Genomic DNA, 17,717 nt, shown 5'->3' with positions numbered 1-17,717 from the left:
CCCGGCACTTTTCAGTAACCACCCAGCTGTTTGTGAGTGGTTACTGAGTTGGCTGTCACCTGCCTAAAATTTCTTCCCACCCAGCCTAAACTTTTTTTTTGGGTTGAACACTATATTAGCAAACAATTATTTGCATTTCGCACAGAGAAGCAACTGGACAAAAAGGGATCACTGTGACCCTGATGGCCAACTTAAACTTGCATTGCAATATATGTGAATCATTAAATGTAATATTCACTAAGCTCCATCGAAAGCCTCTTTTACTGTCAGGCCCTAGTTTTAGACTGCTAAACATTACAGGATGTGAAGATTGCTAAATCTGAAATGTTGTGTGGGATCCGAGTGACATCTAGTGGAAGAGTTATGTATAGAAGAATAAACGCTTGGGTGGTCGTTTTTGTGTGTTGCTTCGAATGTGCATTTGTAATATATTGTAGTGTGCACCACTATTTTAAATTGTTGTGAAATTGTCATGTGATTGCACCACAGAAATTAAAATCATATAACCCTTCTAAGTCAATGAAAGTTTTAAAGTAAAACTGTTACAAAAAGTTTGAGATCACAATTCTAAAATCTGTAAAACAAAAATAACCAACGTAAACGGACAGACTCATTGGTCCTGATTTACTAAAGCTCTTCAAGGCTGGAGAGGAAACACTTTCATCAGTGAAAATGGGTGATCCAGCAAACCTGGAATGGATTTCCTAAAACTCATTTGCTATTTATAAGCTAATGTTTTCAATCCTGGAACAGATCCATTTCAGATTTTCTGGATCACCCAGCTTCACTGATGAAAGTGTATGCTCTCCAGCCTTGGAGAGCTTTAATAAATCAGGCCCACTGACTGAAAGAAAAGCTTGAGAGATGAATGAAGCAGAGCCAACTTCACTCTATTTGCAACTTGTTCATACTGTATATCACTGTTAAGCTGTGTGCAGATTTGCAATACGAATGAATGCACAATGAACAAATAACAATGTTCTGTTCTATGGAGAGGGGTAACAACTGTGGCTATTCTTGCCCTACAATATGAAATGTCTGATCAAAGATCTTCATGGCAAAATCACCAGTTTTTATTTTAGTGCAAAACTGAACATTTCTGGTTGTAAATAAAACATATTCTTTATTATAATCCAGGGATGTGTTTTAAAGCAAGGAATAATAAAACGCCAACATTCATAAATAAAAAAGTTTATTTCACTTCATTAGTTAGAAATACTATCTTGATTCCACAGGGACACATTATCCAAAATGCATTACTTTGCCACCGTTTCCCCATATTGTTTTATACAGTGCATTGAAATAGAAAGATATCAAATACAAACTTCACAAAACCACCATGATTAGAAGATAGTGTGCCATTTAGGTGTTATGTTATGCCTTTCACTGAAAAAAAAAAAAAACAAACTCTTAAAAAATTGGCGAGGTCATATGCAGATTAGTAAGTGAATAGAAAAAATACATTTCAGTCCTGTTGTGAGCCATTTCTAAGTGGAAAAGCACTCTTTTGGCAGTCAATACTTCCACCTAAGCCCATTATGTGGTGTGTGCAGTGAGCCCTCTACAAAGTTCATAAACCACATACACTTTATGCTTCATCAGTTAGCCTTATTACCACACAGAAGGTCCTATGCCAGGGGGATAAAAAAAAAAAAATGGGGGAAACTTTGACAGCTCAAAGTGAAAATCACTTTGCAATGCAAAATAGTGGAACACAAATAGATCCTTCAAACTATTTTGACGTTAATAAATACTTAAAATAAAATAAACTACTGGAACAAACATTAATACTCGTGGCAGATCCAGTAATTCTACAATGCTACAGATTAGAAATGGAAGTTGAACTGTATAATAAAACTAAATATAATACTGTATAAGGAAGCATTTTTTGGAGACCTTAAATACTTAAATATTTTGGAGTGATAATACATTTTGCAAAGCACCACATATATATGTCTAGATAAAAATAATAGAAGAAAAAGGTTTGGTAGCTGGCAGCCTGATTAGACATCGGGGCCATTGAAAAGGCCATTATTTCACTACTAAATACTTCACAACTAGTGGAGCCTGAAATAAAGTGCTTTGCAGGAACCACTGCAGTACAGCGCTTACAATGGGTCGATCCCTTTACTCCAGAGGCCATTGACATTATTGTGCAAACTCCTGACTGTAATGAAAAAAAACCCCACAATGTCCAAAGGTAGACCTATCCTCAATTTTCCTGCTTACATATTTACATAGTTTACTTAGTCAGAAGTGCAAAATGGGGCCTTCCAAATGATTGTATGACAGAGCACAGGGGCCGAGTGTCACTGTGCCACTGTCGGGGCACAGAAGAAAATCAGCAGCACCGGACTGGAGCTCGAGGTGGTGGCAGTTCTGGAGGAATTTCTGGCTCTGGCTGAAGAGACAGGATGCTGTTGGAGAGCTCATTCCGCATCATTTCCAGAGGCATCTGAAAGAAACACAGATGCAAGTATAATCATTTGACCTTGACTGATAAACTAATACTAGTAAGTGAGCAATACATTTCCAACACAGTCAACTTTTAGGTATCCATTACAAATATTTCCATCAAACACACAGTTCTGATAATGTCAACGTGTGTATTGGAGGAAAGTTTTAAGAGTAAAGTGATACAAACCCTAAACCTGCAAATGGTTCTCTCAGGTATCAAAATCACATTGTCCTGTCATTGACAAACAAAGCGTTTTCCCTGCTTTGCAGTGGAGACTACACCTAACTCTTCAACTAAATAAGTTGCTAATCGCTGCCTTTACTCCTGTGGCATGCAGCTGTAGTTGAATTTTGTTGCGGTTCAATGTTTTCAGGAAGTTGATGGATTTTCCTCAGTCCTCCAGCAGCAACTGCTTTCAACCACTGTGAGCTGCTGTTAAAGGCAGTTGCATTCAAGTCAATGGAAGCAGCTGGCTACTTCTGTATAGCAACATGTTTTGCCTGCAATCTGTTGCAAATGCCTAAACAAAGAAGAGAGAGGTCGAGTATGCGGCAGACAGTTGCAGCAGACCACAGGTCTAAAATAAGCCATATTCCTCTTAAACTAACTGTTAGCATATTAGCAATAATAGCATATTGCTATTTTGTTTGAAGAAAGAAAGAAGAAAATCCTCTGGTGAAATAAGGAACTTTGGGTACCTTCATTCTGCCAAATATTTGTTTTGTGGCTGTGAAAACAGCTAACTGCTAAAGAACTCATAGCTCCCTACTACTCACTGTTTCCATGCACAAAATAGGTCACCCTTAGGCTATATACACGTTAGATGATTCTCGTCCGAAACGAGTCTTGGGGCTCATTTAAGACAAGAATCTGACATATGTAGAGAGGCCGTCTGACGTCTCCCATGGATCCATCCTGCCGGATCAACAAATGAGGGAAGATGAACGACCGCAATGGAAGTGTAGGGAGGGGAGCGCAGCAGAGTGCCACTTGCTTGTTCTCCCCTCTCCATAGAGCAGAACGGCACTGTATGTACAGCGCTTGTTCATTCATCTTTCGGGCTTTTGTCGTTGGAAACAATTGTGAAAGATTGTTTCCAATGACAAAAATCTAACGCATGTACCCAGCCCTAGTGTTCGGGAAGGGGTAGTAGGCAAATGTTCCTTATTATCACTAGCTCTTTTAATATGACATAGAGTACTACCTTACAATGATAAAACAAACAGAAATACATTTACAAGAAATAACATTTTTCATGACATTCAATTGTATGTTCCACTAAAAAGTAAAGCAGTAGAAGTACCTTTTTTAATATGTCATCAACCAATTTCAAAAAAATTTCATCTACATTAAAGTTGTCCTTCGCACTTGCTTCACAAAACCTCATGCCAGTAATCTGTTGTGCAAACTAGATAAAAGCAAATAAAAAAAAATGAGCTATTGTAAAAAAAAAAAAAAAAAAAAAAAAAGTTTTAAGGCTTACAATTATCACAGATACAATAAGAATTAGACTTCCACTGAAGTTTGCAATATTTGGTGGACTGTTGTTCAGGGACTAGTGGATGGAAGGTGTAAAATAACTGAGTGCTGCAATCCCCAGTACAATTTATTTTAGGACCTAAACCACCTTCTGCATGTCTCTGATACTTGGTGTGAACTCCATGAATAAATCTATTTTCCGGAAGAGATGAAAACACTGACTGAAAATAGATAACACTAAGACTTACAGCCAATATATCATAGCAGAGAGCATGTTTGTGTTATCTACTGATCTTTAACTTACTTATTCTTTTAAAATGAAGATAAAATTTCAGCTCATTTATGCTTTCTGCTCGTATATGCTGGTCATACAGAATAAGTATGGGTGGTAAACATTTACACCACAGATCTGTCATTTCCAGCACATTGTTGGTAAAGATGTTCCTGTTGGTAGATAACCATGGATTTCAGCAGTAGTTCATTAGGAAGTACTACCAATGGTGAAAAGCAAATAGGGTTCAGGTCACAGAACAAATGTGTAATATAGACGGTGCACTGATGTATGTTGAGCTTTTCTACTCTTTTTGGACACCAAAGGAGAACGGGATGCACATTTATAACCTGATTTAGAGTTTTCTCAACAATATTTATCTTATACACTGTGTAATAATCACCCACTATCTGTCAACATAAAAACATTAAAAATAGCTAAACTGTACTGTAACTGAAATGTTTAGTGTGGATATGAATTGTGTAAAGCAAAGTGCTATGTTGGGTTGCAATGTACGATTTACCTTTTCCCCCTGAAGCCGGGAAATTTCTCTGTCGAGTTCACAATCCATCTTATTTCCAACTAAAAGAAGTTCTGCATCTTCAGAGGCATACTGGAATAAACACAGAAAATTTGTAATTTTTTATTAGTATTTTTTACAACACAATATATTTGATAGACATAAAACGTTTTCTTTATTATTATTCTCTATAATGGAACAGTTTCCAGCCTACCAGGACTAGAAGGTGCACTAGTTCTCCTGGATAACTATAAAAACATGAATCCATATTTTAAAGATAAAGATCCTACAAAGAATGTTAGAAGTCATATTTTGTTGTCATTTGTAAGAACACTTATTCGTTTTCTGTCTAAAACCACAGCTGAAGTAGGCACAGAATAAAGCATTAGCCAAAACGTAAATGCTTTTGGTTAGATGACAAGTGGACATTCCAACGTGCTGAAAATGAGACTGATGTATAATGCACAAAAGAATAAAATACTTCACAGTTCTGAAGTTTATAACCTGTCCACTTGTATACATAAAGGTATAAGTTAGTAAATTAGGGGCATTATCAGAAAAAAGCTTTTTTTTTTGAACTGGAAAAGGATATCAAAAAAACATTATCTCAGATAATTGGTAATTTGTACCTAATAGTCTAATATTAATTAGAATCAGAACAGCAGTGCTGACATAAAACAAATTCTAGCATTTTAAACAACACGCAAACAATCCTATTATTTCCTGTGATGCATGGAAGAATCCAGAGTATTTGCTTAGGTCTTTGGGACACCCAATCCAGTCATTGAAATTAGCCCACCTTATCAACCATCTTCATCCATTTGGGTAAATCATCAAAGGTCTCTTTCTTGGTAATATCATATACTAATACGATTCCCTTGGCACTTCTGTAATAAGCCGAGGTAATGCTGTTGAATCGTTCTTGGCCAGCTGTGTCCCTACAAAACAAATTAACAGTAGGAAAAACAATACAAATCTCATAGAGGGAAGAGAGATTAGAATTCACAGTCACACTTACTCACGCTGTGCTAAACAAAGCCTGATTTGTAAGACCACACAGTCTAAACAACATGTTGGCACACATCAGAAAATACCCTGTAATTACTAAGTAATGCCTACTTTAATGTCAAAATTAGGGGAATTTCTAAGCACAGTCTGTACTAATGGTTGATAGAATTTCATGTAAAGATTAGAACATAAACGAGTTCATAAGTGTGCTAATAGGGCAAAGTATGTGGCAGTTCTCCAAATGTAAGTATTTAGGTAAAAGGTTGGTTAATGATACAGAATGGATTTTATACAAATGTGTATGTCCAAGCTTGTAACAACAGTTTGAGGAAAGGTCCTTTTCTGTGTTTGCAAGACTGTCCCATGTGGAGAAAGCTAGCTCCATAAAGACATGGGTTGATGAGTTGTGTGTAGAGGAACTTGGGAGGCACCTAAACAGATCTTGTGGAAGGCCTATCCAGAAGAGTGGAGGCTGTAAGGATACGTACACGTGAGATGATTCTTGTTTAATTATCACCTCAGGGCTGGTATCGGACGAGAATCTTAAGTGTGTACAGCAGACGTCATTCACAGATCCGTCCTGGCGGATCAATAAATAATGAACGATCGCATTGCAAGTGAAGGGGAGAGCACATAGCAGGGTGCCGCTTGCTCGTTTCACCCCCTCCCCTCTCCATAGAGCAGATTGACGCTGTATGTACAGCACTCATTCATGCAACGGTCAATATTTTGTCGTTGGAAAGGATCATGAAAGATCCTTTCTGAGGACAAAAGTCTTACGTGTGTACACAGCCTTACAGTTTAAAAAAAGAGGAGACCACCTCATAGTAACGCCTAAAGTTTTGTAACAAGCTCATGTAGGTATGACAGTCAGGTATCCAGAAACATTTTTCAATATATTTAATACACCTAAAGAATTATTTATATGTAAGTTGAGGGAAAATCCAAAATTTGGAACTGGACACTAGAACAAGAACAGAAATTATATTTTTCATGGGGACACATTCATTTAATTTGGAAGTGAGAGAAGGTGTCCTCTCACATTTGATGTATATGCATATGTCCCTATTAAATTTACAGGACAGAAAGTGATAGGAAATCTATCTAGCATCTAATATAGATGTCCTATACAAATATACATCTAGATATGTCTAAATATCTGCATTGTGAAGAAGATAAACGAGTCTCTGCGGTACGTTCTGTGTAGTATGCAACCTCATCATGATAAATGTATGGCACAACCCCTAATGTAGTGGTGGATGGAACATACAATACAGGAGCAAGCATGAGGTTACCTTGTGGTGAGCCAGCAGACCTCTTCTCTAGTATATGTTGTTACACAACCAGGCATGTGATTACTGCATTCCAGACAAGGACACAGAGATGAGGACCAAGATATGGCACACACATTTTAGCAAGAGCTGAAGGTGAACTCACTGATATAGTGTTGGTTTAGTCAGTGGGAAGCAAAATAAGCACATGGTGAGAACAAAAAAAAAAAAACAGTGAGCAGATGAAAGAAGTTAGAAAATAGGGAACAATACAATGGAATTAACAACAAGGTATGTTAAACTTAATTAGCCATTGTGTTACTATGACTTATGTATCAAATGTAAGTAGAAAGCAGGCATATGGCACATATAATATGATAAAAACAGCAGCATGTCAGCTTCTTTTTCATGCAAACAACTTGTGAATATCAAAATGCAGACAGATATGCAACAGATATCTAAAAAAATGATACAAGACTTACAACACAACATGGAACAAGTACTGTAAGCAAGTATAATAGCAAGATATTGAAGAAACAAAAGTTATCAAGGCTTACATAAGCATTATCTATCAATGGGATAAAAAATGTTTAAACATAACAACCAACTGCGATGCAAACCTTACTTACTGATGTCACATTTGCGACCCAACTGCAGGCAAGAACATGGAACCCAGCAGTAGATTGCTAAGGGAAGTGAAATACCCACCTGTTAGCATGCGCTACCCCCTCTTTTGTTAGATGAACAATGCTGAAGCTGCTGAGGGATTGCCATATACAAGTCAGTGTTCTCCCATATATTCTAGAGATGCTTTCCCTGGCAAGTTCCAGTTAGGGATAGGACAAAAAGTGTGACATCAGGCTAAGCTTATGCTTGTTTTCTGCTGTGAAGAATTCATACTGACTGGCATTTTAGGTCACAGTTAAAGGACCAAGTCAATAACAGGAAAACAATAACAGAATAATTGCAGCTCAGATATTCATAACTATAAGATAGGTTTAGTGTTGTCTGTGGTATCATAGGGGACATTTTTTTCTTTTGTTCTTGTCTAGGTGATAACATTGCCATTGGGACCGGAAGTGAGGTAAAACGCTAGTAGAGTGAAAATTTGATATAAACTCGTCAATTGTTTATTGACATTGGGAAAATGAGGAGAAGCCTCCAGGACAGCAAACATCCTGACAGTATATCCCAATATTCCCCTAATCTGTCCAAAATTAATAGGGTGCAATTGCATTCATAAAGAATAAACACTATCATCTATTCAGAGAAAAATATGTCACAACATTGTTTGCAGAGTGGGTATGTCAACATTCTCTAAAAATAAAAAGATATTTTAAAAAAACAACAGTCATACAGTTACAATAAAAAGTAGCGCATCTACTTAGCAAGTGGTTTTACCTCTTGTCTGTATTAGGAGTGCTAAATACTTAATTATAAGTAAAGCAGGACATAAAGTGGGGTACAGATTAGACAAAGGAATGTAATATAGGAGAGATCAGAATGTGGGAAGAAAACGATAAAAAGTGGGGTCATCTTTGTCTTTTAGAGAAGTTGTCACCCTCTCCATTTGTTTAAATTGGATTATTTTACAATTTCTGTTTCCAATGCTGGAATACAGATTCTGGCCACATTCAGTAAGTGGGACCATTACATTTTCTTATATTTGGTTCTGCAAAGGCAGACAATATGGCAGAGGACTTGTACAATACCTTGTCCAATGCTGACATTTGTTAGCTTGTATACAGGCCCTATGGGTGAAATCATTAGGTTTTGTATTTCACTCCTAGGAGGGTGTTCTCCAAGATATGCAAAGTATTTAAGTCTAAATTTGTTTCTGTGTAGGAGCAGCTTGAGCTTCTTTTCTTGTATTGTATTTCTGTCTTAGGGCTCCTGATTACATAGGTCAGTCCTGTAACTGGTTATAGGTGTAATGAGGCTTCCAAGAGGAGATTAGTGTTTTTAATGAAAATAAGTGACTAAGCAAAAAGTGGTTTAGTGAACTCATAAGGAGAACATAAAGATGGCCAGGATGTTAAACGTAGAAAAAGTTTGTATTTCTGTGGCAAATTTAGATTTCAAAAAGTAACATTTTATATGCTTTACCTAATTGAATAAAGCTGCTAGCAGGTACATCTATAAGTGTGATAAGGTCTTCTTTAATACAACAGCAGACAATTTATTTTTAATAGAGTAGTATACCTTGTGGGAAAACATTCAGAACTATTTTACTGAGTTTTAGCAGTGTCATGGAAGCATTAAATTGGATAAGAGAATTAGCACTTCACATATAAGTGACTCTAAGGTAGAGAATGAGAATGCAGACCTGTCGTGTACATTTTCTAGTTCTCCATATAATCAATGTCGTTGGTACTCTAAACAGCGAAAGGCTTTTTTTTATCTTGATGGAAATTATGGGGATGTTCTAAATTGCATTACACAGGTTACATTTTAGTAAGTGTTGAAACATTAAACTCAAAGTACTGAAAGAGAATGGAATGTTCTTTCCAAATAGAGTAAGTAACATGGCCAAAAGCAATGAGACCAGTCACATTTTACAACCCAATTTAAGACCCCTTACCAACATCAAGTATACAAGAATATGTAGAACACCTCTTTGGAATATTACTGAAGATTGACAAATCTGTTGCTGCTTACGTTGAGCAAATAAAAAGTATCTACCTAATATTTTTTGGCTCTGAACCCATCATATTCAATACCTTGAACTCTTTTTTTTTTAGAAGTTCATTGGAGAAATATTTGGTTAAGCACACTCTGTTCTCTGCATTCTTATTAGTCCAAAAAGAGACTGGTTTGGCCACTGCATAGGCATATAACAAAGAAGAGACATTCAAAGATTTAGGGGTAAGGAGGTCTCTCAGCTCCATGGGGAAGTGGTCATGTCAGTCTATGAACAAAAGCTCATGATAATGATATTTTTTTTTTTTTTTTTTTGAGCCAACAATTTTACCAGGTGGTGTGTAAATGTCAACTAATTTTCACCATCTCTACAGAGAGTGTAGTGTAAAGGTGCATTTCTGGGAGTAAAAATGTTCATGTCAGAACAGTGGTTGTAGGTTAAAAGGTGTCATTGGTGCAGTTGGCCATAGGTGAAAGCAGTGTGAGCTACGAGAGAAGTTGTAGAGAGCTGTACATGGTGCAATGGTGATGTGGAATGTGGGAGTGAATGCATTCTCCAGACACTGCCAAGGAGGTAAAAAAAGAAAAAGGAACCAACTTTCCATGCCATTTAATGCGTTTTATTTTGAAATATTAAACCTATAATAATTATAGGTTAAGCACTGGGGTGCCATTTAATAATTTATTAATGCAAATGTTACCAACATGCACAGACTATGATCCATTGTTTTCACCCCACCCCCAAATATATGTCTAAATTTCACCATATTCTATAAGTCACTTGTAATAAACAACAAACAAAAAATGAAAAAGTGCCAGTGGATGAAACTGGGCTCTGATCACTACAACTTTGATCACTACTACATCTTACCCTACAGAAGTGCATGTTTACAAAAGCAACTTGTAACAGATACTAACACATGACTTCAGTGTACAACAGGAATTTAAACGCTGAAAGTGAGACAGCTAATATTACATGTGTTACACACAGTGCCACACAAGTGAAAGAGTTCATACAGAGTGAGAGTTTCTCACAGGGAACCATACCAATATGTAAGCTAAGATAAAGCCATACAAAATATATCATGAGAAATATACAGTATGGATATCAATTACCCTGTTTACAAGGACAAATAAAATATTATTTCACAAATGTATGTGCAGCCAAAATACTTTTTTTTAGATATTTAAATAAAGTGTGAAAATACTACAACCATTTTTGTATTTGACTGTTGTCTGGGGATCTGTTTGAAAGAAGTCCAAGAATGGTGATTGGGAGATTTTACAGCTCAGCAAAATCCAACATTTTATAGCAAACTAGGGATAAAAAGGAGTGGACGGAATACCTGTAGTGTGAGCAAAATGAGCTTGCACACTGTATTATATCTCATTTCTTCTCATCTCTGAATTCAGCTGGTGGGAAGATCAATTAGATGTAACCATGTGACATTCCTAAGTAGGGAGAACAATGCATGCCGGACAAGGATTCCCAGCACTACATTATTATAATGTAAACCATGTGTGTACATGAGGAAAGATGGACATGTAGTCACAGGAAGTACATATTGAGAATTTTAGGCCCTGGCTGTGTGGATAGGTGCACAGCTACAGCCAATCTCTAATACACAATGTGTTCTGAATTTGTACATTTAAGCTTCAAAGATAATATTTGTAATCTTTCACTTAGTAACAGAATCGCTTTAGGAATTTGTTTTCTATGATTTGGGGTTTTGTACTTTAAATAGTACTTTAACTTCTTCCTATAACCAATAGTGGTGTAGCGAGTCACTGCAGGAGACAGAGCTCAAACAATCACATCATTTTGACAGGACATACTTACCATATCTGTAATCTTATTTTCTTTCCTCTTAACTCTACTGTTTTGATTTTAAAATCAACACCTGCAAAAAAAGAAAAAGAATAAAACATTACTATAGTCATATATTAGGTAAAGAAGTATACAGTCCATATACCATGGTATAGAACAGAGTTGTGACTTTGTAATGATCCAATCTACTGCATCTTTTGTTCCAGGTCCGTGCAAAGTTTAAAGCCAGAGACAGCCAGGCAACTCATATTTAAAGGAAGAGGTCAGCTGGGGTAATGGACACATTTCAGGTTTTTTTTTTAAATACTACTTGCAAATGGATCTGAGCATGGCTGGGTTCTCTTTATCTTTTTATGAGGGAACAAAATATATTTGATTTCCAAATTCCTTTAAAGGGCCAGTCCACCCAAACACCAATATTTCACTTTTTGAGATCTCTGTGTTTGAGTTTCTGGGCCTACATATCTGCTGGAAGAAGACATTTAAAACTCCCACAAGGAAAATAACCACAGTGGGAAATATGGGGAGGGAGCTCAGCGTTGCTATATGTAACTCATGTACAAATTCAGAAGCCCCTCCTGTACAGTTGCTGTATTTATTACCAGGAATCTGCTAAAAGGGGTTTGAGGAATGACAGTAAACAGCAGTCCCCCTTTTTAGATAGACACAGCATGACCAATAGACATCAAGAAGTATGGATTACATAGAAAGTTTATTTAGGTTTTGCTGTAATTAAACATGGAGTCAATTTTGAGCCCCATGCTATGATATGTTTTTCTCCTTTGGATTAGTTTCATGAATGTTGTTTGCCATGAAGGAGTTGCCTGGTAGTCATTTCCTGTGTATACTGATACTTGTGCCATTCTCCAAGTCCAGCACATACTTTTCATCAACATACTCATCACCTCCATCTGACTGAAATTGACTCATCCTGGAATAAAGGCATGGATAGGAACAAAAGAAGTCATATATAGAAATTCCAATGTGGCTGCTGTAATTGGGACTATTAAGCTAGAAACACATTTTCATTTCTGTCACTGAAAACAATCTTCCAATATAACAACAATAAATATAAACATGATATAACATTTAATATAACATTTACATAGTATGAGAAGTGCTGGGGTTGTTTCAATGCCCGACCAAACTCAAAATAAACAAGGTAAATTGTGACAACCATCCGGGTGTGTATAGATGCAAAGCCAAATACAGAATAGCTGCGTCATGGGCCAACTGTACTTGCACACTGCATTGCATCCCATTATCCCTGATCTATGGAATTAGGCAGTGGAGGGGCCAATCAGGTAAGACCATATGACACCTAACTTAGGAAGAACATATTCCAGACTACATTTCCCAGAATCCCAGTAGAAAAGATGAGTCTACGTGAAGAAGCAGAAAATGTAGTTCAAAGAAAGATGGAGAGTAGTTATAGTTATTATGTAACAAGAAACTAAAAGGGATGAGAGGTCATGTGTCAGTGTAACAAGGTGCACAGCTACAGACAAACACAGCACAATACGTCTGATTTACTGAAGCTCTCCAAGACTGGAGAAGATAAATTATTATGGAAGAACCAGGGTGATCCAGCAAACCTGGAATCAATCTGGTCCAGGATTGAAAACATTTGCTAATTGCCAAGGGCTTTTAGGAAATCCATTCCAGGTTTGCTGGATCACCCAGCTTCACTGATGAAAGTTTATCCTTCCCAGGCTTGGGGAGCTTTCATAAATCTGGCACACGTCTGATTTATTGAAGCTCTTGGAGAATACAGACATTTATGGTAGAACTTGGGTAATCCAGCAAACTTGGAATGGATTTCTAAAATAATTTGCATTTTTTTAGCTAATGTTTTCAATCTTAGATCCATTCCGATTTTACTGGATCACCCAGGTTCACCAACAATAGTCTATTCTCTCTAGTCTTGGGAGAGTTTTGATAAATCAGGCTCTATGAGTGTTTGAATTAGAAAATTTCCATTCTAAATGTATCACTTATAATTTACACTAATTAACATTATAGCCTGGAGAATTTGCAACGTTGCCGTTACTTTGGCTTTAACTCCCCAGGGAGAATTCCTGCAGCAGACAATAAATTATTTAGTGAATAACATTACTTGTTGCTTTGAGCTACGATTCAAGTAAGAATTTTAGGAAAGCAGAAATAATTCACGAGGACCTGCAGTCATTTCATAATCTCATAATGTATACTTGCTCTTAGTGGCTTCTCATTTGTAGTGGAAGAAGAAGTGCTTTCAATATCCACAACACATAGTAATTATATTGTTGACAGTCTGAAAGGTTATGCTAATTGAATATGTATGGCACGGCAATGAAATGAATAGTCTACGTTGTTATACAATGTACAAATGACAGGAACTGTGATGGAGGTCTGGATAAACACAACACTAACAATGCACAGTGGCCCCTCTCTCTGATTGGCTGGAACAAGTAAGGAAAGAATAATTAGATGTCATCAGAGGTCACTGCAAAACACTGCCTGTGGTTTAGGAAATGAGGGGCTCACTAGGCAGACAATATGAGTGTTTCTGATCACCATGTATACCATGACCAAAGCAATGTGAGCCAGATAGGCTCTGATGTGTTACAGCAGAGGGGAGACCTCATCAGTGTTCTGCTGATACTTTACTGACCAACTGCAGCCTGGGGGAGGTACTAGACTAGTCTGTAATGTTCACTTGTGGTGTAGTCTACAGAGAGCTCACCTGACCCTGGAGTCTGGATCAAAGAAATAAATTAGCAGAAGCACAAGTCCACTGACAAATGAGTCAGCCATCTATGCATTTTAGTTGTAGGTTCACCAGATTGTCTGAGTTTAGCTCGAAATATGGGACTGGATAGCAGCCTATCAGACAGCTGCAGTGATTTTCTCACCGTTGTCACTATAGGGAATGGCAAAGTAAAAAGCTCGGGTATAGAACACATGCTTTATGCTATCCACATGGAAGTGAGGTGTATGATCCCAGCCGGATTAGAAGTGAGTTGCACTTTAATACACTCCATGTCCCCAAATACCCTTCCACTTATCACCACAACATTATGACCTAAATATGTATTGTTAATAATAAACTGTATTTACATAGCATCTTCATATGGCACAGTGTTGTACAAAAAATAGGATATTACATGTTTATGACATATTTACACAGATTTATTTACTTTGTAACTGTTGAGCACTGTTGTAGAAGTACCCCTGGAACATATCAGAGGTACTCATCCTGATATACGGCTAATTTCAGATGTGTGGTAAACTGCAGAGGTTTACTGCTTGCCTAGCCACCATCCAACCAACTCCTATTCAACCAAATAGGGGCAGTTGTGAACCAATCTGTGCACATGTTTGTATTGCAGTGGTAAGTCACAGTTCCAGGCCGAGTCATATAACTTTCTAGCCACCCTTGAGGGGCCAGCCGCTTCCACAGGGCCACTTTCCAGCCGCAGTTGCATTGCAGTTGATGCTGGAGGACTGTGGATGGATTAGGGTCCTTTGCAGTGCAGTTTGTTATATGATGTGGATGACTCTAAAAACCATTTTGGGTGCATTAGCAGTTAAGGAGGAACACTTGGGAGATGCCGAGACCATATCTGAAATAAGGCAATGTGACTACTGACCAGTGACTACAGAAAATATTCCTGGCACCACAGGTCTGTGTAGGGACACAATGAATGCCGGTTCAGTAACCTCAAGGTTGGAAGTATGAAGTAACCTCATTGCTGTATGAAATATCACAGTGACATGGAGGAGCCACAGCCCCACTTCTCACCTGAGGTGACACAGACACACGTTATCACCTATGAATCAGACTTAATGTAGTTCCAACACAGACAGAAAAATATTAGGTTTTTTTTTTTTAAAGAGTTTTCTATTCCACAACAAGTGTGAAATACGCACTGCTCTACAGCCTGGCATCCAATGGAGGCGTCACTGACTGACAGATGCGAGCTGGGACGGGCGGGGGGATAAGAATCTGCGAGACAGCTGCACCCTGACAGCTCACATTCTATATGGACGGTATTAGATTCCACAACAACACCGTGACCTTCAGCTGCCTCCATACTGACCAGCCATGGGCAGCGTGTCACATGACGAGGCCGCAGCATTGCGTTTCTGGACTTGTAAAAACACTACTACTACAAAAATAGAGGTGACCAGAGACTAGCGAGGGCCGCCAGAGACTAGCGAGGGCCGCCAGAGACTAGCGAGGGCCGCCAGAGACTAGCGAGGGCCGCCAGAGACTAGCGAGGGCCACCGGAATTGTAGTCACCCCAGTGTTATTGTGGGAGATATCAGAAGCTGATACGGCACACATCTCCTACTGAAAACACCTGTCTATTGACTGTTTACACTCCATATATAACTTTATATAAAAGCAGGCATGTTGGTTCACCATTGTTGCCATGGCAATTCTTGTGATGAAACACGATGGCTGCCATGGATGAGCTCTCCTGAAATTGTCAGTCACTGAGCCAGAAGACAGAAGTGTCAGGAGAATGACAGGAATTGCTCCAAGTGTTGTACACACTTGTATAGAACCCCTGACAGGATTTATTGACATCTGGAAAGATTCACCCTCTCTTTATATCCTGGTGACTGTTATCACCAGAAAAGGACAATCTAAGATCAGGTATAGGACAATATCTTCTTATGGGGACATTAGTTCCAGTGACAACTTCCTCTGAGTAATTTCTCTGACTTTGGAGAGGTGTCCCCTGACTTCCTGTTTTGTCTACCACCCATGGGATTCTATATAAACATGGCGGGGGACTGTGTATGAGGAAGGAGCAGTGTGTGGGTGATAAGATGTGAGAGCGTTATTCACTGACAGTTGTGTGCCGGGGGTACAATGCACTCTATAGCCGGCGTCTGCCAGACCACTGGGCCAAACAGAAGCAGCCCCCATACTGGAGACACAAGTGCCTGGACATGGCTTCTCCCCTATATACATCCTGCCAGTCCAATGCTACTCCTACCCACCCAGCACTGATACTGACTCCATGTCTCCTCTCCTGCCCACCCAGCACCGATACTGACTCCAAGTGTCCTGTCCTACCCACCAAGCACCAATACTGACTCCAAGGACTCCATGTGTCCTCTCCTGCCCACCCAGCACCGATACTGACTCCATGTGTCCTCTCCTGCCCACCCAGCACCGATACTGACGGTGTCCGGGTGTTTGCCCTCCATGCGTCTTACCCACGGTGGACTTGCAGGCCTCGCAGAAGGTGCGGTCGGTGAATCTCTCCATCAGGCTGGTCTTCCCCACTCCCCTGGAGCCGATGATGATGACTTGCAGCTTGAAGTCGGCGGGTCGGGGCGGCTGCTTCCTCCGGCGGTTCTGTCCGCCGGACACAGCCGGGGATTCCCCCCCCATCCCCCGATCATAGCCGGGCCTGGAATCCATGACACATCCGTCCGTGTACGCTCCTCCGTCACTGCGATCACCGGCGGCCGGTATGAGCACCGCCGCACTATAGTGACAGCGGCAATCACAAGGCCAGAGCCGTCCTCCGAGCACGGAAGTCAGATAGAGGAAACGGGATGTGCCCGAGCTGTGCGAGGAGGAGGGGGGCTCCCTCTATGGATGGGAAGACCGAGGGAGACACTGCAAGCAGGGGAGACACTGCACACACATCACTGCACACTGCACACACATCACTGCACACTGCACACACATCACTGCAACCAGGGGAAACACTGCACACACATCACTGCACATACATCACTGCAACCAGGGGAGACACTGCACACACATCACTCCACACACATCACTGCAACCAGGGGAAACACTGCACACACATCACTGCAGGCAGGGGAGACACTGCACACACATCACTTACTGCAACCACTGGATATCTACACACTGCACACACATCACTCACTGCAACCACTGGATATCTACACACTACACACACATCACTGTACATTGCACACTGTACACTGCACACACATCACTGTACACACTGCACACATGTCACTGCAAGCAGGGGAGACACTGCACACACATCACTCACTGCAACCACTGGAGATCTGCACACTGCAACCAGGAGAGACAATGCACACTGCACGTAGATCACTGCAAGCAGGAGAGAAACTGCATACACATCCCTAACTGCAACCACTGGAGATCTACACACTGCACACTCATGACTGCAACCAGGGGAGATCTACACACTGCACACATATCACTAACTGCAACCACTGGAGATCTACACACTGCACAC

At 39.5% G+C, this 17,717-nt stretch overlaps 1 protein-coding gene across 1 annotated transcript; it reads right to left on the bottom strand.

Moving 5' to 3' along the window:
* Positions 1 to 1,175: 1,175 nt before the first annotated feature.
* RAB12 (RAB12, member RAS oncogene family) lies at positions 1,176 to 17,131 on the bottom strand. Its single transcript, XM_072411425.1, has 6 exons — positions 16,690 to 17,131; positions 11,488 to 11,548; positions 5,528 to 5,666; positions 4,732 to 4,821; positions 3,762 to 3,866; positions 1,176 to 2,455 (listed from the first exon to the last, which is right to left on the bottom strand). The coding sequence occupies exons 1-6, from the start codon at positions 16,895 to 16,897 to the stop codon at positions 2,342 to 2,344; spliced, it is 717 nt and encodes a 238-aa protein (XP_072267526.1). The 5' UTR covers positions 16,898 to 17,131; the 3' UTR covers positions 1,176 to 2,341.
* Between the last annotated feature and the right edge of the window lie 586 nt (positions 17,132 to 17,717).

This window comes from Pyxicephalus adspersus, chromosome 5 (genome assembly GCF_032062135.1).
Source record: "Pyxicephalus adspersus chromosome 5, UCB_Pads_2.0, whole genome shotgun sequence".
Classification (NCBI taxonomy): domain Eukaryota; kingdom Metazoa; phylum Chordata; class Amphibia; order Anura; family Pyxicephalidae; genus Pyxicephalus; species Pyxicephalus adspersus.
Note: the sequence above shows the minus strand (reverse complement) of the source record. Positions and strands in the feature narration are given on the sequence as shown.